This window comes from Musca domestica, unplaced genomic scaffold (assembly GCF_030504385.1).
Source record: "Musca domestica strain aabys unplaced genomic scaffold, Musca_domestica.polishedcontigs.V.1.1 19, whole genome shotgun sequence".
In the NCBI taxonomy this organism is placed as follows: Eukaryota; Metazoa; Arthropoda; class Insecta; order Diptera; family Muscidae; genus Musca; species Musca domestica.
The window spans coordinates 7,798,675-7,823,483 of NW_026712245.1; the positions used below are offsets into that span (position 1 = coordinate 7,798,675).

Sequence of the window (24,809 nt, forward strand, 5' to 3'; positions counted from 1 at the left end):
ATTTCAGTAACATTTCAACATTGGAAATAAAAACATCTTTATCGGAGTGCATAGATTAGTGTTTATCAAATATTTTGAAAAGTTAACAATTTTAATGTAAGTTTTTTGAATTTTGTTTTAATTCTTATGATGGTGTTGACGGTTGGCTGTTAGATGTGCAAAGTGTTTCGAAAAAAGTATCGAATTTAACGTAAATGGATATTAAATTATATAATTAAAATTATATAACTTGTTATTTTAAATTCGAAAATTGTTATGCTTATCTATGAGTTCAATAAAACTTTGTTCGCCCCCTTAGGTATTATTTATCGGAATAATTGGAGCATTATTTTCACCTATTGTAGCATTTAGTTCCCCACTACTATTCCCTACTGAAAAAAAATTCAGTGGAATTTGAGATAGATGCAGGGATAGGAAAAATATACTAGTTTTAAAATATTTTTCGATAACATAAAAATAAATCGGTTTTCGTAGTGAAAATATCTATATTCTTGCAGTTTTGAAACTGACCAATGTTTAAGAAAGGGGTAAAGCCAAAAAAAACATGATTTCGGAAAAAATATCAAATAAATAAAGCCACGTATGTATGCAAGCTTTGTACGTATGTTACTTCGAAGAAGACAGAAACCAGTTATCGTAGCAACATTTTTACATTCTTCTAGGTTCTGAAACAGAGCACAAAAGACATTAGACGATTAGACGACAATATAAAAAATAAAATACTGAATGTCACTGGCTGATTTGCCTTTTCGATAGAATTCTTTTTGCTTATTTAGGGAATCTTCCCGATAACTTTTATAGAATAAGGAACTTTCCTTTATCTTAACCGCTCATTTATTAAAATCACATTTGAAAGAATGAACAATGACATATCGGTTTGACATCTTCAGAATGTTGCAACAATGACCACTATTTGCTTTGTTCCAGTACCTGCAAGAATCTACAAGTTTTGCAATTGGTTATCATTTTATTGAACAAAAAACTAACAAAACAACAGACAGAACTATTGCCATTGCAATAATTGACTATAATCGAAGAAATTTTGTATTATTTCTCCTTCGCCGCAAGCAATTTTATTAAAAATAAATTTAGAAAATCATATATTTTCTATGATGCCTTTCAATATTCTCGAAAGTTTAAATTATATGAGAACAATCGATTAATCGAACAATATCGATAAATCGCTTGCGCCATCTTGTCTAAAGTCGACCGAGATATCCCTATTACATTTATTCATTTATTGGCTGAACTTAGCATTTTATAGCATTAAACGAAATCAAAGCGTATAATCCAATACAAGTGACGGACGGGAAAAGTTTTGCGATAAGCGGAAAAGAAAATATCTAGAAATATTAACAAATGTTTTAAAATACAGAAAAAAGGTACAACATTCGTGGGAAAATAAAATAGAAAAAAAAACAAAAGAAATTTCTAAAATAAAAAACAAGAAGAGGAAATAAAAACCAAACGGGGAAAAAGAAACATAAATATGTGTGCGTAATTAAAATGTTTGCAATTCTAATTGTAGCGATAAAGAAACAGATGAAAAGAGAGATAAATTTATGTATAGGAAAATAATATTTTAATACTTGTTGCTTCAAGCCTTTTATCTACATTTCGTGTGCCCTTTTGGTCTATGTGTGTATTTTATAGCAACTACTAAATATTATGTGTGTTTGTGTACATCGTGTTCGTAAATGACGAGTGAAAAGGAAAATAACAAGTGTTATTTTTTTGTATTTACGCAATTTGTTGTTGTTGCTGTGTGGAACAAATAAAGTCTGGCCGCCGCGCAAATAATGGGAGAATTAAAATTATTTTCTTAAGCTGGGGAAAAACCAGCGAAAGTTTTTTTTAGACATCGTCTTTGTTTTTTTACGTTATTTGTGATTTTATACTACAAAAAATGCAACACTGCATTAACTTAAATCAATCTCCACTTCTTTCGTAATTGAGTTTAAACCTCTCTCGGTTTGTGCCAGTACTTTATTCTTCCATTACCTGTCAAATTGATGACGAGCTGTGTTATTAATTGCAATATTTTTCAACACAGGAATAAAAAACGTTCTTTTTGGTTAAAAAATTGAACAAATATAAAGCAGAAATATAGACAAATAACACTTAAAAGTAGACATAAACAAATTATTAAAAAACTGCAACAAAATGTGGCAACCAACACCGTCAACACCATCATCATCGTCAACAAGTGATAATAAAAATAATGCCGATGATTGCAAATGTAGTGGTGATAGTCAACAAACAACATCATTAGAACACAAACCAACATTGTCCCCGGCAGATTTAGGAGTCGACAACAACAAGAAGTTACTAGAATCTACAACAGAGGAAGCAACAGATTCTGGTTTCATATCGGGACCACAATCAACCGCATCAGCATCGTCTTCAGCCGCCATTCACATCAGCAGCCAAGTTGTGGAAGGAGCCTTTGGTGGTGCAGAACAAAAAGTGCAACAAAGCAAAACGTTTAATTCAGATTCGGGCTGTATTGAGGAAGAATCCAGCGAACAAATGTTACTTAAATATAATGTGGAAACCGGCATGTCGGAGCGCCTGTGCAAGCTTAGCTTGCAAAATAATTCAAATTTAAATAATTTGGATGCCCCAAAAGGATTTACACAACAGCAACAAAAATCTAATATCACACCTTCCTCCGCCTCAGTACCATCAACATCCTATCAGCAACATGCTCCAGCTGGATCGTCGTCTTCTGCTACAACAGCCCCACAACAGAACACAACCAATGTACCAGCCCACATAACACCGGCCAATGCATGGGAATATTATTATCAGCAGAATGATGAGGGAGATACGTAAGTATTCAATCATTTTATTATCCTCCTAGACCGAAGTTTGACATTTTTGAAAGACAGATGCTACTTATTATCAATCGAGATATATAATTGAATATAAGATTATGTTGTTATATATTCCCCAAACAATATTCAGGAATCGAACATAACGAGGATAGGTTTTTGTTATTATATATTTAAACACCTGAGCCTGTGCTTTTAATCGTCATTGTTTTTTCATCTTTAAATCCTTGTCAAATACTAACAATGGTTTTACAATTCTTAGTACCTGTTTTAAAGTTATATTAGTCCGGTACTAAGTAGAAAGAGAATTTGACTACCTGCTTCCATATGTAATTTGAAACCTGTTGCTTTGTAGAAATTCCAAAAAATTGTAAACAATTAAACAGGTTAGACCTTTAGGCACGTATTAAGATAATTCATCCAAACTAAAACAAAAAGGGGCAAACTAACCACGACAATAAACACAAAGGGCAGGAAGTTGCAAAAACGTGCACAATTGTCATAGCTGCTCGACAGGTGTTTCCCAAAATGGGCAGATGCTTTGGCTTAATGACGGCGACTGCAATTTGTGACGTGCATATTCTGGAAATGAGATTTATTGTTTTCTTTTTTTCTCTTTCAGACCTTTACACTTGGCATGTATTTCGGGATTAGTAGATGTGGTGGCTGCATTAATACGCATGGCACCTCATCCCTGCCTATTCAATATACAAAATGATCAGGCGCAAACACCTTTACACCTGGCCACATTAATAGCACATCCCAAAATTATAAGAATGCTGTTAATAGCAGGAGCAGAGGTAAGAAGAATATTCAATAAATAAGGCAATGTATGTATGTGTTCTATTCATTATTTTCATCAAATTAAGGAAATTGTGATGATAAGGAAGATCACAGTTTCAATTGAGATAAGACAAATTATGGAAATTTCAAAGTCGATTAGAATTTGAAAATATCCAATTTCTGTCCCAGAACTGCAAGAATTTGTTCTTTATAATATCAAAAAAATTGCAAAACTGGAAGATTCTTGCAGGTTCTGAAACAGAGCACCTATTTAAAATAATCCTAATCATTGTAACCAACATACATATAATATTTCCATAGAAGTACATTCCTACATTCCTCTTAAGGTAGTACGTTAAATACATTTTATGTTACCATTGAACTTATACCTAGATATTAATGTTTGAAATTCTCTATTTGTATTATTCTTTACTTTATTTACAGCCAACCATACGTGATCGTCATGGTAATACGGCTTTACATTTGGCCTGTATGTCTGGCGAAGAACAATGTGTACGAGCTTTGACCATGTCGATTGGTGCCTCTGAAGTAAATGAAGCCCATAGACAATACGGTCACCGTGCCAATGACAAATCCTATCTCAAATGTGCCCATTTACCTTCAGACTTGGAAATACGTAATTATGATGGTGAGTGGAAATCAATTAAATATGTTATTTGCAAATATGCCTGAGAACATTTCAAAGTTTTCATCTAGAATGGCATCATCCCAATTATAATGTTTATACTATATGCAGACGTCCCGACCGTATTATTGTTATTATTGTCATATGTCTTTCTTGGCTAGCCATAGTCATAGACATTTTTTTGTATTCCTTAAAAAAAAAACAAAAGCAATGTATACAGAATTTATTTAGCTAATTTAAAAATAGACACACTGTTTCGCCATAGAATTTTCCGCTTATTTGTCTGCGGTATATTCTTGGGAAAATGTCTGCGGGTCATTTTTTTCTCTCTTAATTCTTCTTTGTATTTGTATTTTTGCCAATGCTTTTATATGTAGGTATTTGGTTAATAGAATTCATTGTGTTTGTATGTACGAATGTAAAGCCATAATACTTTGGCATTAAGATTTTTTATTTAGAATAAACATTTTCTTTGACGTCATTCGACTTCAGCAGTAAATTGTATCTTATTTTGGCACATGATTTGGCTTTTGAATTGCATCAACAAAATGAGAACGGAACAGTTTTCTTAAGATTTGTATGTTCACTTTTGTTCAATTTGTTGTATATTCGATTTTTCTCACATCTGTTTGTTTAGTATTTCCAAGGCAAATTTATTGATTGGTTGTTGTTTATAAAATTTACTAATTATAGAATAACTGGGGATGAAGGTATTTTTCTTGTAAAAGGTTAATATCTTATACAAATAAAGTTAAGGGGGAATTAAAATTGTTATATGCCACATACAATTATAAAAAAGAACCACTCTTTTCCCACACTCTCCAGTAAGTCATAAACCTATATAGGTATGTATACAAGTAACTTTTTCACATTTATAGATACTACTTGCAACTTTGTTCTTGGTTTGCGTGTTTGAATATATTTTAGGATATGTTGTGGGAACTTGCACACAACATCTGGGTTTATTATTGTTACTTGAATGCACCAGGCATATATTCTTAATACATTTAGCTTTCTTTGTATCACCAGAGTACTTGAATACTTTTTGTTTGTTTTCGTAATGAAAGCAAATGCTGGCGGTTTTGCAGAGCAAAGGAATACTTTAATTGTTAATTCTCAGATATGTATTTTAATCTTGAATTTAAAAGAAAAAATCCCCTTTTAGCTTTTTTGTTTCATTTTCAAATAAATCTAAATACCCAAAAAGCTCACAATTTGAATGGGCTAGATTATTAAGATTGATAAGAAAATTGTTTAACACATTTGTTATCAGGTGATTTATATGTGGTATATTTAGATATATCTGAAACTGTTCTTTCGTAAACTTTGTAACCAGCGCAGCTTAATCGTAAAAATGTGATACCAAGTTAAATTTTGATTTAATGTATCATACTGTACACCACAAGGTGGTCAGGGTAACAGGCAAAAGGAAACGAAATAGACCCATAGTTCCTTTCGATGATCTGCATAGAATCACATTCTGAGTCGATTTATGCATGTTCGTCCGATTTGCCTTTTATTGTGCACATAATGTGCAAATAGTATGGAAAGCCCAATTTGAGACTGCACAAATGCCTCGGCAAATTTAGTAGAAATCGATTTACAGGAGTGGATATTCTTCTCATATATAAGTTCCTTTGGACTTTAAATTATAACTATAATCATAATTGGTTTGATTTAGTTCTCACAAATACCCATTAACAACTTTTTTGTAATGTGAAGCTCTAATAAATATGTAAAAGGGTATAGGTTATCATAAAGTCGGCCCCACACGACTTCCCAAGACCCACATGATTATGGTTGACAATGACTGTGGTGGTGGATTGATAGTTAACCCCCTACTACACCCGGCCTCTCGTCCCCACATTCATCTGCCCACAATTTTCATTTCGTTCATATTCTTCTTTTTCCAAGTTGTTGTTATTACTGTTGGCGTTGCCGTTGCCTTTACTTTGCGTTGCTATTTTCGTTGTCTGCTCGCTCACAGTGTGTAAAATGTTCAGACGTTTTTCTGCCATTTGCTGCTAAATATAAAAATATTTTGGGTTTTTCCCAAAATCAAGCATACATATATGTATACACATACACACATACAAAATGCTCATACATATAAACAAATAATCATTGAAATGATGATGATGTTGGTTGGTGGCACACAGTTTGGTGTTATTTTGCTACAAAAGTGAAGAAGAGGTGACGGAACGAATGAACCAACGACAGTGGACAAGTCAATTCAACGATTCATTGTGTTGAATATGTTTGTATGTCTGGCTGACGTTTATGTCGTTGTCGTCGTCGTCGTTGTTATGTATATATGTTTGAGCCTTTGTTTATATCTTATATGCAGAAATATTCCAGCAGTAACGGCAGCGTCATACAAAATACCTTTATACAAAAAACTTCAAACTTTTTCAAAATCGTCATAATAATATAATCTGTGTGAAAACAAAAAGTGAATTTTAAAATGCGATTTATAACCAAAATGATTTGATGATGATGATAATGTCTAAAAAACTTTTTGCCTATTTGTCTTTCGAACATTCATTTTGTGTTACTTTTATTTTAATTTATTATAATAAGTTTCAAGTTAAGATTACCTGAATACTGTTTTAACAGTGATTGTTTGTGACAACACAATTTGAAAATTCTGAATTCTGGTAAACTTCCATATGCCTCTTGCCGTGTTTCTTAACAGTAATATATTATCGATATTTCAAACCTAAACTCAATTTGTTGCCAGGTGTAGAAAATTATAATCTTACATCTAATCACTTGTTCCTAATGCCACCACCTACGTCACAACCTCTAATCTTGATGTAAATCAAAACATGTGTATTTCTGGCAAATTTTTAAAAGCACTGCTGACACCTTTAATATTGATAATGATGGAACCAATCATCCAACCAACCAGCCATCCAACTAGTTAAACTCTTTATATCTTATCAGTGTGTTCTGGTGTTCCATAGGAACTCTAATATATATTGTTTATGAACGACTCGAGGGGTTTTCCTAATATTTATTGTACTAATAACAGTTGCTTATTTCAAACCGTGTGTGTTTAGTAATGTTGTTGCTTTTTGTTTTGATAACAAACTGGTAATAACATACATGATATGGATGTGTGGCGTATGGCATATGGTCTATGGCCTCACTATAGTCTATATTGCCAAGGGTTCAATCAATGTTTTCCTTTTTTTAATTAAATTTTCTTATCTTCTTTTGTGTATAATTGTGTTATTAAGCATGGGTTTCCCCAGAAACCTCTCCGAGCACAATGGGACATTGTTATTGAGAGTTTTGAACAGTTATAACTAACGGATGATAAGAAAGCAAATTAGATCATGTTTGAAAAAAGATAGTATATATTGATTGGCCAACAATGAATAGGCAATAATTTAAGAAAATATGGTAACCAACTGTCGGTTGAAATAATTTTATGGCCTTTTGGTCTGGCAAATATTGTACTACATTTCTTCTGGTACAGCATGATGTAATAATCTAACAACACATTTGCCATTTCCACCATATATATTTATATATCTTTAGACGCGTTCTCTTAAATATTGTGTACATATATTTTTCTTTTGGCAATATTTGAAAATATCTAAAATTATCTCAAGGAAAAAGACATGGTAAATGTGTACACATATAGTTGTGGCGGTGAGTTTATTTCTTTGTACAAATTGTTTCCACAAAAAATTGAAAATTATTTTCTTTTACACATATTATGAAAGCAATTAATGTTATATTCTCAGCTCCGTAAAAATCCATTTGAACAATTCTTTTTTTTTTTAAATAAAAATAAGTATATAATGTCACCTCCAGAACCTGCAGAGATAATGGGGTGTCATTTAATTGCTTTAATAAGTTTTATTAAATCTGGTTTTTATGTTATATCATCAACGATTCTCATATTATCTCTTATATAAAATATCTCTCAATATAAAATGGATCGTACACTAAGTGGCCTCATTTATTATTATTCGAAATTATAACTTTAGAAATATTGTTGGGAATCCATTGTCGTGAATGACTTTCTCGTGATCTGCGTAATATTAAATTTAAGTAACATTCTTAGTTAAGTCTGCCAATAAAAATAGATGGTCAAATTTGTGTACGAATGTGTCTTTTACGTTGAAGATAAACTATAGGGTGAGATAAAAGAATTGCAATAAAATCAAACGTCATAAATTTTTTTACATTTTTATACCCTCCAAATGTATGTTATGTCTGCAGGACCTTTAATATTGAAAATGGGCCATGTAGGTTCACGTTTTGGTATAGACCCCATATAACGAACGGTACCTCCAAAATTCGGTATTTTGATGATTTTAGCGACATTCATTATTTACTGGAATTGTTTTAAATTTGGTATTTGAAGTTCGTGTATCCCTTACTACAGCCTAAGACTGAACATTGTCTGTGCAGGTCCACGTCTTCGTAGAGCCCCCATATAACGGTACCTCCCGATATTCGGTACTTTGTTGATTTTGGCGACATCATTCACCGGAATTCTTTCAAATTTGGTATTTGATGTTCGTAATGGATGCTACTACCTATGACAGGAGATTGTCTGTGCAGGTCCACGTCTGTGTATAGCCCCTATATAACGTCGGGCTACGCTAGCAGTATCACGGTAACGAACGATGCTACGATACACAAAAGATTTATTCACATTTAAGTGCTGGAGTGCTCTAACGATGTTTTCCAGCCAAATATAAAGAAATCACGCTATCGCACTTGAATTCCATCACGAATAACTTTTTTTCTGGAAAATTCTCACCAAAAGGCATTTGTACGTTTGTAAACAATATAATGAGCTGTCACTGGAATAATTTTAACAGAAGTCTGAAGTTGATTTCAGTTTTTTCATCTCACCCTGTGTATTAAGCTTTCCTAATTTCTCGGTAATCTATTTAATTGTTTTTTGAGATTTAATGGCTTTCAAAGAAGGAATGTTAAATATTTTTTGATTTGTAGAGTTTACTGGAAATACAAATAATAATCTGTTGGAATATTTTTCTGGACTATCATTGCGAGATAGTGTATTTTTGTTGTTGACGTTGTTGTGATTTCTAATGTACAACACGAGAAGTATTTTCTAACCGTTTTTTTGCGATGTAAACATCTGTGTCAGTGCATGACTGCTGATGACGTAAAACTCTTACGATGTTATTAGTCAATTAACGGATTTCCCTACAACAGCAGCAGCAGCAGATTAAAACCTGAGGAACGTAAAACAAACTGTAAACAAATTAAAAATAACAACTTTTGGTAAACTGTGTAGTTTGTTTGCTTGTTTGTTTTTTTCTATTGTTGTTAAGAAAATGTATGGTTCTAATCAACAACAAATGATTCAGTAGTGGGAATTATGAATGACTTGAAATGGATATTGAAATACGATATGCATATATTTAAATGCTATTGAAAATTTCGCTTGAGCAAAGAATAGCAACGTAATTTTATTGTTTTTTCTTTTCTTTTTAAATATTCTTTGCTTTAGAATACAAATGTTTTATTTTTTGTGGAATATCAATCTGCGTCTTTTTTATTTCAAATGCTGTTCTTTTTTTACAATTTTTGTTCTGGTAACAAAAGTTTGCAATTTTTGAATTTTAAACGTAATCTAGTCCGTTGATATTTTTTGAAGTTAATTTCTTTTTTGCTTATAAATATTCTGGACCTTGCAGCTACGTAAATATTCTGGTTTATTTAGGGGTTTCCCAAATTATCGGTATTTCGAGAATTTTTTCAATTCTGCTTTGTTACCTAATGCAATTGCCTCATCAAAAAAGGAAAGAATAATGAAATTAAAAAAAAAAAAAAAAATCAACGACAATGCCTTCAAATAACCTAAAGATTATAAAAATTAACAAAAAATGTATATTTTTTAAGAGTCATTCTACATTGTTGCACTGGCACTGTGTGTCCAGTCACAGCTAGTAATAATAATGATGACGAATATCCATCCATCCATTCAACTCTACAAATATCGATGATGTATATTGGATTTTTACAATAAATCATCAATTCATTCAATGAAATATTTACGTTACTTCTTTTTTCACAGATAATAGAAATTTTATAATAGGGGAAAAGTACTGGGAAAAAGTTTAAATGATAAGTTTGCGGGCCTGAGGCTTATATGGATTCAGTCAGAGTGGTTGTAAAGCCATTTATAAATATTAAAACTTCCCATCCACAAATTGTTGTACTCTGCCTTCAATTTGCCAAACTAACTGCACAACAAAAAATCATTATTGACATATCTGGCATATTTTAGCTTGTGTTTTATGGCTTTAAATTGTTTTGTGTTGTTTAATGGGGAAATCCATACGTCATGGCAAAGTTTAAAATGTTTTATAATCGTCGTAAACGATACCATACTGCCCCGCTGTGTATGATAACAATAATGCATGTTATGAATGTTTTATTCGGACCCAGGCCCCCAAAGCCAATGTTTTTTGGTGATGGCAAAGCGCAAATTTATGTACGCACAAACATATACACACATGATGTGAGGGTGATAATTAGGCGTCAGGCACACACACTTGACTTTTACTTGGATTTATTTCATTTTTTTTTGTTTTTGTCATAAGAAATTATTTGGCGCCGGTTTAGTAGTAACACATGTCCAAACCCCATGATAAAAAATACCAAAAGTCTCTCCATGCTTGGCCACAAAATTTTCATTGCATTTTGTTGTAGTTTTTTTCGCCAAAGACATATCCATATTATCAAACGTGTGTGTGTGTGTGTATGTCAGAGAGATGATACAGGTTTTGCGGCTTAAAAACAAAAGCCAAACTCGCTGGCTCACACATAAAGACAAACGCAAATGTTTGGAAATACCCATCCAATATTAATTAAGGCATCGTCATCATCATCACCAGCCATCATCTTGTTGATTATCATCTACATTTGATTTGATGATGGGTTTTTTGTTCAACATTTATTATTATCATCGCTTTTTAAAACCATAGCAATATTTTAATATTTGTTTAAAAATATCTATATCTGCTTGCAATAAATAAATCGAAAAAAACTGCAATTAGATTGGCCAAAAGTCACCAAGTAAATATACAGGCATCAGCAAAAGTAGCCAGAGCCTATACAAATGGTTTGAAAAACCAAAGGTTTTACCCTCCACATACAGTGTTCGACGACCTCCTTTCCTAACAAAACAAAAAAAAAAAAAAAAACTGGCAGTGTTAACAGCATTGTGCATGTGTGTAAACTTTTTTTTAGCGCGGGTTTTTTCATTGCCAACTTTTCATTGGCTTTACTTGGCTGCCTGGCTGGCTGGTTGACTTATTGTTTGTGTTTGTCAGTCCGTTGGACTATATAATAATGGGGGGAATTCACGTTGTGAAGTCACGCTTTAAGTAAGGCACAGTATTTCTGAAAATTAAAACTGTAACAAGTAAAAGTGCAAAAGTTTTATTTGAATACAACTTTTATTGTAGATATATAAATATGGACTTAATTGCTTTTTCTCGGATGTTCATTGCGGTGTTTGGTACTCACAATCAGCTAATCAATAATTATTTTTTTAAAAATCTAAATATCTTGAATATGGTATTCATTTTCGTTTTCTTTAAAAGTTGTAGATCGATACTTGTTTTAATTGGATTTGAAAAGGTATTTAGAATTGGTCACCTTATAGTATGCTCTAAGAATGCTACACGATAATATGAACATGTAAAAAAACAGCTGAGTTCGACCGGGTCGAACTTTTTTTACCCTCCACCATTTGGAAGAAACTTGAAAATTTTCAAAAAAAAAAAAAAAAAAACAAAATCCATCGAAAATACCGCTCAAATGAAAACCGTTATATGGGGTCTATACGAAGACGTGGTCCTGCATAAGTAATTTGTGCCATAGGCAATAGTAACGGTTCCGAACTTTATATACGAAATTTTATACAATTCCGGTGAATAATGTCTGGGGTTACTATTAATGGGCGCTATACTAAAACGTGACCTGTTTAGACAATTCTCCTCGAAGGGATGAAGAACTCAGAAGAAACCCCTTTTGTGGACTTTAAGACAATTCCATTGAAAATTTTGGCTGAAATCATAAAAATACCGAATATCGGGGGTACCGTTATATGAGGGCTATACGCTATCGTAGACCTATATAGACAATTCTCTTTCAGGGGGTAAAGTACTCACAAAGTACTTATTTGAATTTCAAATAATTCCATTGAAAAATGTGGGTAAAATCATCAAAATATCGAATATCGGGGGTACCATTATATGGGGCTATACGATATCGTGGGCCGATATAGTGCATCTTCGAACTTGACTTGCTTGCAGACAAATCGTCTTAGAATTTTACGCCGATCAAGAAAATATATATTTTGTTGGGTCTAAAATTATTATCTCAATGAGTTACAAACGGAATGACGAACTTAATATACCCTCCATACTATGTATGGTGGAAGGTATATAAAGACAGTTCACAAAGTTCGGCCCGGCCAAACTTCTTTTTGCTTGTTGTTAATACATTTTTTCTCTTAATTTTCAAAATTTTCCCCATTTCAAGTCACTGTTCGACAACTTGTTGACTTCAACTTTTCACTGTTATTGTAGAACGTCAAAAAAAATAAAAATAAAAAAAACAAGCAGTCAGCCAAAAACAATAGCACTGAACTGAATGAATTGTTGCTTCCTTAAAACGTGATTATGCATTTCTTTGGCTGATGTAGTTGTTGTTGTTGTTGGGGCCAAAGTAAACAAAAAGGAAAATCCCACTTTCGTACACAATATGTTGTGTCAGTTTAAACTTGAACTGCGGGAAAGTTGATGGTTTTCCCAAAATGCACATAAAAACAACAAGGCAACAAAAATTAAGTAAAATGTTTTGTGTCTGTATCGAAGTGCGTTTGGATTCCCAAAGCTTCACGCAAAAAAAACCCCATCATCATCGATAACAATGGTAATGCCCAAACCACCATTAACCATTTAACACTTTGGAATTTCTTGGTTTTAATCATCGTCGTCCATCAATGTGTGCTAATGGGAGCGAGATGGATGTTACACAAAAAGAATATTTTTTGCGTTTTTTTTTTTTAATTTTTGGAGAAAAAATAGAACGCCAATCTTAAGATTCCTAGCCGCAGACTTGTTTCGTCGTTGCGGTTTCCCTTGCTTGGTTTTACGTGGAAATTGTCAGCAAATGGCTGGGTTTTTTTCCTTTGCAATTCACAAAAGATTCTAAATAATTTACTTTTTAAGCTAACAATTCCAAGTATTTGAAACAGTGCTATGGGAATTTTTATTTCGATTTTGTTTCGTGTGTTAAAATTACTAATTGGTCAAATTAAATGTTTGTATGTTTTTTTTTGTTAATTTCCAAAATTGTGTTGTTTAATTACTTTTAGCAGCACACCAAACTAATGATAAGTAATTATAAATCAATGAACTCTAACTCTTTGATATGAAGGACAATTTGAATATGAGAATATATAAATAAAACAGCAATATTTATTTATTTTTGTTGGTTGATGGAATTTAAAACGCCATCACAGTACTGTACTGAATTACCCACAAAACAACAACAGCAAATATAATTTTATCATTTAACAACTGTTTAAATATTATTAATAAATATCAACAACACACACACATGGAGTGAGAGTTAAAAGTTCTTAAGATCAATTTGGATTTCCCTTAAATTATTGTTTGTTTTTGTTTTGTTATGTGAGTGTTCCAACCTACCATATGTACGGAAATCCACAATTGATGACGATCTAAAGTAATGGCGGCGGCAGCCTGAGTACCAGTATTTACAAATAAATCGCAAGGTATTCCAATCAGCCACTTGAAATATCTGTTTGAAAAGTTCAAGAGTTTCAAACATTATTTATTTGCCTTTGTGCAAAGAATTGAAAGAAACAATTTAAGATTGACAGTTTGATAATTATGGAGGTGGTTGTATAAAGTATTTGATTTTTTTTGGTGGGGTTCAGAAATTCCAAAAGACTTCTTTTATTGATTAATGAGATACATACTAAGTAGAGGGGTGTTTTGGAAATTTAAAACATTTTTTTTGAAGTTGACTTTATGATTTTTTAGGTATTTTTGCGAAAAAATTGTCCTTTTTATACCCTCCATCAAAGTATGGAGGGTATGTTAAGTTTGTCATTCAGTTTGAAACACCTCGAAATATACATTTTAGACCCCACAAAGTATATATATTCATGATTAGCATAAAATTCTATGTCGATTTCAAGTTCGTAATGAATACTACAGCCTAAGACAGAAATTTGTCTGTGCAGGTCCTCTCGATATTTTGGTGATTTTAGCGACATTATTCACCGGAATCGTTTCAAATTTGGTATTTGAAGTTCGTAAAGCCCCCATTAAACGGTGCCTCCCGATATTCGGTCAAAATTTTGATATAGCTCCCATATGTATTTTCGTCCGATTTGCCTTTGATTGTGCACCAAGCGTGCAATATCAGGCCAGATAGTATTGAATTTGACATATACGACCAAATTAAGCCTGGAAATACTAAGTATGCCAAATTTGGTGAAAATCGGTTTAGATATAGCTATAGCTCCCATTAATATTTTTCAACCGATTTGTTATTTTTTTCCTCTTCAGCCGTAAAATGCACTCTGTAACAATGATATTTGGGGAAATATATCAAACACAGCTCAGAAATGCCTTTGCCAAATTTTATCGAAATCGGTTCAGATTTGGATATAGCTTCCATATATATCTTCGTCCGAATTGTCTTTGATTGTGCATCAACCGTGTAATATTATCCCAAATGGGATGGAATTTGGCACTAACGACAAAATTGAGCCTAGAAATATCAAATTTGTTGAAAATCGGTCCAGATATAGCTATAGCTCCCATATATATGTATAAGCGATTTCAAATTTATTTGTGCACCAAATGGGTAATAAGCCCGAATTTCATAACACAATTCTTCAAATTTCTTGTTACTATTAGAAAATTTTCCTCAGTTTTTTTTTTACAAATTTTATAATTATGATGACATTTGATTGATTTATACATGACTTCAGTACAATTGCAGTCAGTGGTGGTGACTGACTGGTACATTTCATGTTCATCAGTATTACTACTTATTATTGGCTGTTATCAGTTTGGAAAAACCATTTGGGAAATACCATTAGAATTATTTACTTGAGATCATATGCAATTGAATGGAAATGCATTGTGTTTAGTAATGTGTTAACAAAAAATCGAAAGTTCTTTAAAATGGCATTAAAGATCTTAAAGTTTGAGTGTTGAAAGCTACTTGTGAAATAATGAGGAAATACCATGAACCATTTGAAGAACTGATTGATTTGAGTTTGCGGATGCCAACAACGGTCAAGTAATTTTGATATGTTTTTATTTTTTCACTAACTAGAAAATGTAAATTTTGTTATATTAGTTCGTTTACCATTCTCTCTAAATGCCATATAATTTATGCCATGAACACAAAACTTGCCGTACAACCTTCGGGGAGAAAACCCTACTACGTTCTTAAATAGTTTGGAGGCGAAGTCGTCTTGTTCTTTTTTCCGCACATTTCTTTAAGAATTGAAATAACAGATTCTTGTTTTTGGCCAGATTGATTACTCACACCTTTGTTTAAGTTTTGGTTGGTTGGTTGGTGGATTCTGGGTCTTGTTTGTTGCTTTGCTCTTGGGAAATCCCCAAACAATGTTTCCATCTTTCCAATTTCTATTGACAATGGCGTAGACAGATCTATTGCCTTTTTGTGTGTTGTTGTTGTTTGAACTTATTTGCTAGCTTGCCATTCATTCAAGTTTTTAACACCATTCCTTTTTCTTTCCTCACCAGAGTTAGCATCTATCTCGCCAAAAAAAAAAAAAAAAAACTTGAAAGTTTTCTTCTTGTGTTGTTTTGAAAATGTTTAGTGTTTGAATATGTTAAACTAGAATCATCATTGGTGCCTTAACTCTTTTCAAAACTTATAAATAATTTATGTGTACTAGAATGCTACGCCTAAGCCTTGAATGGATTAGATTAATATGGCAAAAAAAAAATTAAAAATGCTATTTTTTTATGACTAACTAACATTCATTAATTATGAAGATTTCTAAAAATATTTAAATGCTATTTTTGGAAAGAGCGGCGAATTTATGGTGGAGAAGGAGGAGGAGGGAATTTGATTGGATTCGTTTGGATGGGATTTTTTGGATTACTAACATTGGTAGTGACCCAGCGATCTGCTGTTGCACGCGCTTGTCTTTTAAGTTGGCCAACCAGTTTTACCGTTTTGTTGTCAACACCTTTCTCAGATTTCTTAGCCGGCTAACCAGCCAGCCAGCCAATCAGCCAGCTCACCACACAGCATCATATCTATTTTTATTGTAATTCTTGGTCAAACATCTATAAAAGCAACAACAACTATAACAATATTTGATATCATTTGCATATAGTTATGCATACAACACGAGCCATAAATTGCTTATAGTTACCAAACGTTTATACAAAATCGAGAAAAAGAGAAAAAAAGCCATAATGACAACATTGACTTTGCGGGCCATTGGAATTGTTGTTGTTTTTGTTCCACAAAACTGGAATAACATGTAAATGCATGCCGCCTTTTGTAGTGCATGGAATTACAATGAGCTCTGGGGAGTGAGTGGAGCTGTCAAATAACTCTCGCTCGCTCGCTCTCCATTTATGTCATCCAAAGAAATGGTGGGAAATACCAGGTCAGTGATGTAAAAGATGATTGGATTACTGGCAATTTTTGAATGCTGATCGGGGGAGGAATGCATTATCGATATAAATATCGATTACACTCTCATTAAAATATTCGAATCATTCCTCTTTCCTGAATAAAAGCTCAGCACATTCTTTCATTAATCATTTGACAGAAATAAGAAATAACGCTGACAGGCAACAGTAATTGCTACAGCATATTGCTGAGACGGCTGCAGCGCACAGCACAGACGAAGTGACTGACATACCGAAAAAAGAACACTATGTGTACTCAAAAAAGAAAGAAAGAAAAAAAGAGGCGAGCAGGAATGCCATTCATTTAAATAAAACAACGTTTGTTGGCTATTGGCATTTTGCGCTCCGGTTGTTGTTATATTTGTTTGTTGGTTTTGTGATATCTTGGCTATTTTGTTGTTGTTTCTGCTGCAGCAATTGTTGTTTTGTATTCAGGAGTATTGTTTTAATTTCAATCGTCTTTTGTTCTTGTTGTTGTTGTAGTTTCGTTTTTAAGCATTGTAGTGATACATGTTTGTTTGTATGTTTGCTATACTCAACTCGTTTTTATATGATGGGAATTTCACGGGTTTTTCTGTTATAAACAAGCCATGCAAACACCAACGTACAAACAAACGAATGAGCAGCGAACGAATCAAGCAACCAACAATCGGACGAACGAATCAAAATGAAACGCTTGTCGATCAGCCCGGCCGACTCCCAATACCTGCCAATACACAAAACAATTCAGCTCAAATCAGCCCTCCTCCCCCTCTCACTTCTTTAAGCCGTATCACTCACAAGGTATTCATATGCCCCTTCTTTCCTGTCTTGGGATGATGAAGAGTTAAGACCGATTACTTGGTTAACCTCTTGTCAGCCAGCGCCTACCCTCTTCATATACCCCAATTTTCTTATTTAAACATCTAATTTAATTCAAATCATTTTTTCTTCTTCTCTAAAATACTATGCATACATACACGTACATGTTATAGCAACAAAAAGCAACAACAACAACAGCAAAATGGTAAAAATTTAAAACGCGCTTCGCTATTTATATTGCCTTCATTTCTGCTGGCATATTCACACAATGTCTAGTGTGAAAAACAACAACAAAAATTAAATATGCAAAGCTTTTTCTGAAACGCCAACACTGATAAGCCCAGCTTGATGATAGCTTAACGATTTTCTACACACACTCACACGCACAGAAACATTAATACACAGAGCAGTTGTATTTCACATTTCATTCATTTGTACAAGATTTTCGAAATCGAAATTAAAAAAGCTTTAAGTTTTAATATAGAAAGGAAAACCGTTAAGATTTAATATTATTTAAATTATTTATTAATTTTATTTTTTCTTCTTTCTTTTTTTTAGGTGAAAGATGTGTTCATCTAGCTGCCCAGGCTGGTTACATTGATATTTTACGCATTTTGGTTTTATACGGTGCCGATATTAATGCCAGGGTAAGTTTTGCTACGACACAACAAATTTTAATATCCAACTTATTTTATTCTCCACAAAAGAAGAAAAAAACTAATAATTTTCATTGCTTGTTTTTCCATTTGCAGGAAGGCAAATCTGGACGTACCCCCCTACACATTGCCATCGAGTGTTGTAATGAAGATTTGGCCAATTTCCTTTTGGATGAATGCCAGAAATTGAATTTAGAGACCGCCACATATGCCGGCCTAACAGCATACCAAGTAGCATGCGTTTTAAATAAATCAGAAATGCAAGATATTTTGGAAAAACGTGGCGCTGAACCTCTAACTCCACCCGACAGTGATTATGATAGTAGCGACATAGAAACAGATCTTGACGATTCAAAGGTGAGCTTGTAGAAAAGTTAAAGAAAAACAGAAAAACAAAACAAAGAAATTTTCTGAAAAAACATAAACTACTACTCCCACTCCTTAGTACTACTACTACTGAACTGGCATTCAGATTGGAAACAACACAAATATTAGTTTTAAATTAAAAGAAAAAAAAAAAAAAACAAACTGAAAAACAAATTGATATTATTAATCAAGTGTATTGTCAACCAAAAAAAGGAAATTCCCCAAAAAATATTAAAAAAAAAACTGTAATACAAAAGAAAATAACAATAATAATTATAATAATGCTCAAAGATGTTTCATTTTGTTTTTAAGTAATCACAATTATATATGATGATGTATGTCCTCCTGTAGTTCTATGTTTTAGTAGAGCTAATTTTTACGACAAATGAAAATGAAACAAAACTAATTAAAAAAATAAAAACAAATTAAAAAAAGTAGCCAATATCCAAAACTAAACAAAAAAATAACAAAAATACAAAACATGTCCTTATTTTAGTGTATTTTAGAACAAACATTTAGCTGTAATTGTCCCCCCCCCCAAACCCATATTCTACCCATCTATGTTTAGATTATTATGTTTATAAGTTTTAATAATTGTTTGTGTTGTCCAGTTTTTGAGTGAAATTTATAAATTTGCTGAAAACAATTTATAAACACATACTTTTCTTTTGGAATCTCAATAAATAGAAAATAACAAAAAAAAAAAAACATATATGTTATGTTTATGTACCATCCTGATGAAGAGAATGGAGCTTAAATTTTCAACTTTTCGCCAAAAATTAAAATGAAGACATTTGGGATTTTGAGCATATGTTATTGGAAATAATGATGTCGGATTCGAAACGCACTTTGGTAGTGAGCCCATATGCAGGGTTTGCCAAATAATTTTTTTTGGAAAATGCTATAAAAAATACTTCTGAATATTTTTTCGAAGTCCTTTTTTCTTGTACCCTAAGCTCAATACTTCGGGTTAATAATGGAAAAAATTATTCAAATGGCTGCCTCGACTGGCCATGCAATGCAATTTTTAAGCACATTATCGATTGTGTGCAGTTGTATGACCTCTTCTCGGCATAACACTTATCTTTGACGGGACCGTTCTTTAGTAGTCAGTCCATATACAGATTTGGCCAATAAAACATTTTTTTTTAGAAAATGCTATAAAAAATACTTCTGAACATTTTTTTCCAAATTCTGGAAAAATAATGGGAAAAAAATATTCAAATGGCTGCCTCAACTGGCCAAGCAATGCAATTTTTAAGCACATTATCGATTATGTGTAGTTGAATTTCACCATTGGCTTTACGAATATATTCCTTCAAAGAGTAAATTTTCCCTGGATTGTCGGCGTAACGCTTATCTTTGACGGCACTATACAAAAAAATAGTCAAATCGCATCACCGAGGTGACCAACTGACATCAGCTCTGTGGCTGATAATGCGATCTTCAATAACTGGGCGCAAAACATCAAGTGTAGCTTCGGATTTTGTGGACAAAAATTTGGCCCGATAACATAACAGTCACACCTTGCTCATTTTCGAAGAATACACACCCATATTTGTTTAGATGAAGGATAAAAGTAATTATCTTTCAAATTAGACATGAGCTAAGTTTGTTGCCATTCTCGAAATAAGCACTAATTTCAAATGAAAACGTTATATACCGGACACTGCATAAGCGACGACGTTTTACAAAACATTAACGTTTTACAAATTTAGGTCGTAGTAAATGTTCAAAAATCTTAGAGATTAATTCAATATCAGTGCATGCAAATTCCAACATTTTACAAATTCTTCGTGCCCAAAATTTTCGGACAAATTTATAACCTTAAAAGACGAATATGAAAATTTCGCTTATCATCAAAACACTTTTACGTTGTCCAATGCACAATAAATATTAGCAGAGATAAAACAATTTTCAAGCCATTTACTCACAATTTATGGTCGAACTTTTTCATACCTCATCCTCATTAGATTTGTTTTGAACAAAGATAATGATGCTTTTGCAACGAAGAATTGACGTCACTGTCTTTGCTTGGTCTGTTATGACACATGAAACTCGAACTATTGGTTTAAATGATACGGGACCCATTGCTAGTTATTTTCAAAAACAATGAAACGTCATGTATTTTGCTAAAGTTTGAAATTTTATATAGATACATTTATGTTCAGTTCCAGAACCTGCAAGAACCTATTAGTTTTGCATTTCTTCCGATATCGGCTCCGAAAATCAGTTATCATTGTTAAATTGTTACATTCTTGCTGTTGAGAAACATATTTTTTTATAAAACAATTCATTCTCAGATTTTTTATAATTTCATTCAAAAACTTTATGCCAACAACATATTTTTCTCCAATAACCTAGATCTTAGTTTATTATCAACTTTATTTTCAAACGCATAAATCGATTATGGATTGCAACTAAACATTGGTCTCCTGGTCAACAGAAAAAATGTTTAGGTTTCCTATTGAAAATTTTAATTTTTTTTTTCAATGAATAATGAAGGAAACCAACAATATTTTATATATATATTTACTAATACCCGGTTTTATCTCCCGGCACTGCAATTGCAGGTGAGTTGCAATCCATAATCCCAGTCCTTTCTTGTTGTTAGAATTATATGAATGTTTTTTATATAGTCTGTAAGTTGCAAAATGTTGTCCACTGTTTACAAACCCATAATTTTGGTTTATTAATTTTGAAATTGTCTTTCGCCCAACAAGCGCTCATCTATGTACTAATAACAAAACAACAAGAAGAAATGATGAAGGTGTAGCTAAAGAAGAAAAAAATCATAGGTTAGGAGTTAAAAAATATTAACATTTAGACTGAATAATTATTATATACAAAAAAACAACAAATTATAACTACAACAACCAAAAAACAACAAAATTCTTAAAAAATAAATAAATAGTTCTTATTAAAACAATATTTCCCAGACATTTGTAATTATTTTGTTTGAACATAAAAGAACACCTAAAGGTATGTAATTCTAACCTTAAAACAGAGAAAATGTGTATTAGTTTTTGTTGGTTTTGCAAGTACTTTTTTATCTTTTTGAAATGTTATTTAATGTTAATTGAATGTTAAACAATTTGTAATACCAAAAATATAAACAAAACTAATTAAATTAATTTTGTATGCCATTCAGTATGTCATCTACCCCAATCCCGCCGCTTTCAATTCCTTTGTTTTATGTAATCCGTTTTATTTTTTGTTTTTGCATTTAATTTCCTTATAAATTAGTATTTGCATACGACCAACTGAACAACAAACGATTCAACAATTTTATCATCTTTTCTTTTAATTGCAGTTATACGATCGCTTTGGTGATCCAGGTTACTTTGTTGGTGGTTACAAAGGCGGCAATGCCATGACGGTGGTCTAATTTGGCCAAAAATTTTGTTTAGCAACCAACAGAACGCCGCTTCCATGTCCTCACTATCTGTCACAGCCCTCCCTCCTTCCCTCCTCTCTCCCATCAATGATGAACAACAAGGCAAAGCAGCAACTCAATACGGTAGTTGAGTTCAATTGAAAATTTGTTTTGTGTCAAAAACATAACCATGTTTTTTTTTTTTTAGAATAAGAAATCCAACGAATTACTACGAATGCGTATATTATATCTTTTCCGACACTGTGTTTACATGTATATTATATAATAATATTGATACTTTTTTATTTGACCTTATTTTTGGAATATTTGTTTGCTTGTGTGTATGTGTAAATAACAAACGAGAATTTGTTAAAACAAACAAAAATTTGTTGCTCCCATCATTTGTTGCCACCAATGCTTTCGCTTGCATTGGCCTGTATGTGCCAACCTCGTAAAGAGCTGAGCGCGAGCAATATTACCTTCTTTCTTTGAATGTATAAATGTGTAAAATCATTTCATTTTTTTTTTTTCAAATCTATGTTTTATAGTTTTTCTTTGTTCAATTCATTTCGTAAACTTTCGTTTCGAAATATTTTCTTATAATTCTGTTCGAATTAAAAATGAAAATGATTCTTTTTTTAATTGTGTGTATGTATGTTGATAAATCTATAAGTATAAAATTTTGAGAAACAAAAATGAAAATAATTTAAAAATTATATTTTTTAAAAAAATAAATATAAATAAAAATCATAAAATATTAAATGAAATTGATGGGGTTTTATTATATTTTTAATTGGTGTTTTCATGCCATTATTTAGTTGAAAATTGAAATTGAAAAAAATATAAACACATTTTCTGAACATCGACAACTCATAAGTTTTGTTGTTGTTTTTTCTATACGAGGACGAGGACATGCATAGGCAAGTTTTGTCATAAGCGATTACAATATTCAAATACGAAAATTGGAAAAAAAAATCCAGCGAGTAATGTTGCTACAATCATCAAAATACCGAACATATGGAGGTACTGAGAGTGGACTTATACGAAGGCCTGGACCTGCATAGACAATTTTCTGTCATAGATTGTAGTTCCCATTATGAACTCTAAATACGAAACAACTCCAGTGAATGATGTCGCTAAAATCATCAAATTGCCGAATATCGGGAGGTACCCTTGTATGGCTGCTATACGATATCGTGGACCAATATAAACAATTCTACTTCAGAGGGTAAAGTAGTCAGAAAAAACTCCTTGTGTGGATTTTCAGACAATTCCATTGGAAAGTGTGGCTAAAATCATTAAAATACCGAATATCGGGTTGTACCCTTGTATGGGGACTATACGATATCGTGGACCGATATAGCCCATCTTCAAACTTGATCTGCCTGCAGACAAAAGACTGATTTGTGCAAATTGTGTGATTTGTGCGTGATTACAACAGTCGGACGGACGGACAGAGGGACAGGGCTAAATCGTATTAGAATTCTACGCCGATCAAGAATATATGTACTTTGTCATGTCTAAAATGATTATTTCGATGAGTTGTAAACGGAATGACGAACTTAATATACCCTCAATACTATGTTGGTGCAGGGTATAATAAAATGCAAGACCTCTACTCTCTGTGTTTAAATGTGAAATGATTTCATTTTGTAATATGAAGCATGCTTTGAGGCGTTTCGCATAATGCACTTCCGTTAAAATATAACGCCTCAAATTATACTTTTTTTTAGTTAGTTTGACAATGACTTTCACTTGTCATCTGGCAACGCTGCTTTATACATCTGCAATTGAAAAATGTAAAACTTCATGTTTTGACTTTTCAACTAACAGGCGACCAGAACAACGTAGCAGCTATATTTTGGATCATTGTAAAATTAAAATGGCTATTACTCAGCAACGAATAGAGGGATTTTTATGAAACTTTCACTATTCGATAGGGAAAACATTGTAGTTTTTATGTATACCATAGGCAAATATGTGCAACACCAAGAAGAGAGAGAAAATCACAGTAAAATCAACAAATTGAAAAAGCCCCAGAAGTGACTGATTTTTGGCAAATATTATGGAAATTTTTTCAAAAATGCTGATGCTAAATGTAATACTAAGGGGAAATAAAGAATTTGTTGAAAAATATTAACAAACATCGGTCACAAAAGCGAATAAAAACAACGACACCAAGACAATTTATTTAAAAAAATCAACCCAAAACCTCAGTCAGGATAAATATAAACATTTTACCAATAAATTCTCTTCACAAATATTATAATTATAACAAAAAGATTAAAAACCTCATTTACACACGTTACAGGATAAATTGATAACAATTTCGCTGAACACTTAGGCGACAGAGCATTGCATATATTCATACTTAAACCCCTTTTTCCCAAAAAAAATATCAATTGAGTTTTTGTTTTTTTTTCTTATTTATTTTTAAAAAGGTATTTTCGTGTGTTTGCTTTTTCTTGTAGTAACTGCTTAATTACATCAAATAACTATAAATTGTTTAAATTCCTCTATTTATAAACTTCCTGAGGTGATGTTTTCGCTTCACATAGGTTTTTGTTTCTCTATATAATAATTTTTCAACAACTATTCATTTTATGTTTTTCTTCA

General features: G+C 32.3%; 1 protein-coding gene across 3 annotated transcripts; it reads left to right on the top strand.

Moving 5' to 3' along the window:
* Window positions 1–1,224: 1,224 nt before the first annotated feature.
* LOC131801985 (NF-kappa-B inhibitor cactus-like) lies at window positions 1,225–22,960 on the top strand. Of its 3 annotated transcripts, none has more exons than XM_059121214.1 (7): window positions 1,226–1,382; window positions 2,054–2,831; window positions 3,457–3,634; window positions 4,062–4,266; window positions 18,354–18,442; window positions 18,548–18,808; window positions 22,131–22,960. In XM_059121214.1, the coding sequence occupies exons 2-7, from the start codon at window positions 2,164–2,166 to the stop codon at window positions 22,203–22,205; spliced, it is 1,476 nt and encodes a 491-aa protein (XP_058977197.1). In that variant the 5' UTR covers window positions 1,226–1,382; window positions 2,054–2,163; the 3' UTR covers window positions 22,206–22,960. The 3 variants fall into 3 exon arrangements, with proteins under 3 accessions (XP_058977199.1, XP_058977197.1, XP_058977198.1); XM_059121215.1 differs by having other exon boundaries at window positions 1,244–1,493; XM_059121216.1 differs by lacking the exon at window positions 22,131–22,960 and having other exon boundaries at window positions 1,225–1,382; window positions 18,548–19,107.
* The last annotated feature ends 1,849 nt before the right edge of the window (window positions 22,961–24,809 follow it).

Excerpts from the sequence above, each read along its gene's own strand:
- LOC131801985 (XM_059121214.1), top strand. The coding sequence starts at position 2,164 with ATGTGGCAACCAACACCGTCAACACCATCATCATCGTCAACAAGTGAT. Across the intron at positions 4,267-18,353 it reads GGAAATACGTAATTATGATG|GTGAAAGATGTGTTCATCTA; the intron begins GTGAGTGGAAAT and ends TCTTTTTTTTAG. Across the intron at positions 18,809-22,130 it reads CAGATCTTGACGATTCAAAG|TTATACGATCGCTTTGGTGA; the intron begins GTGAGCTTGTAG and ends TTTTAATTGCAG.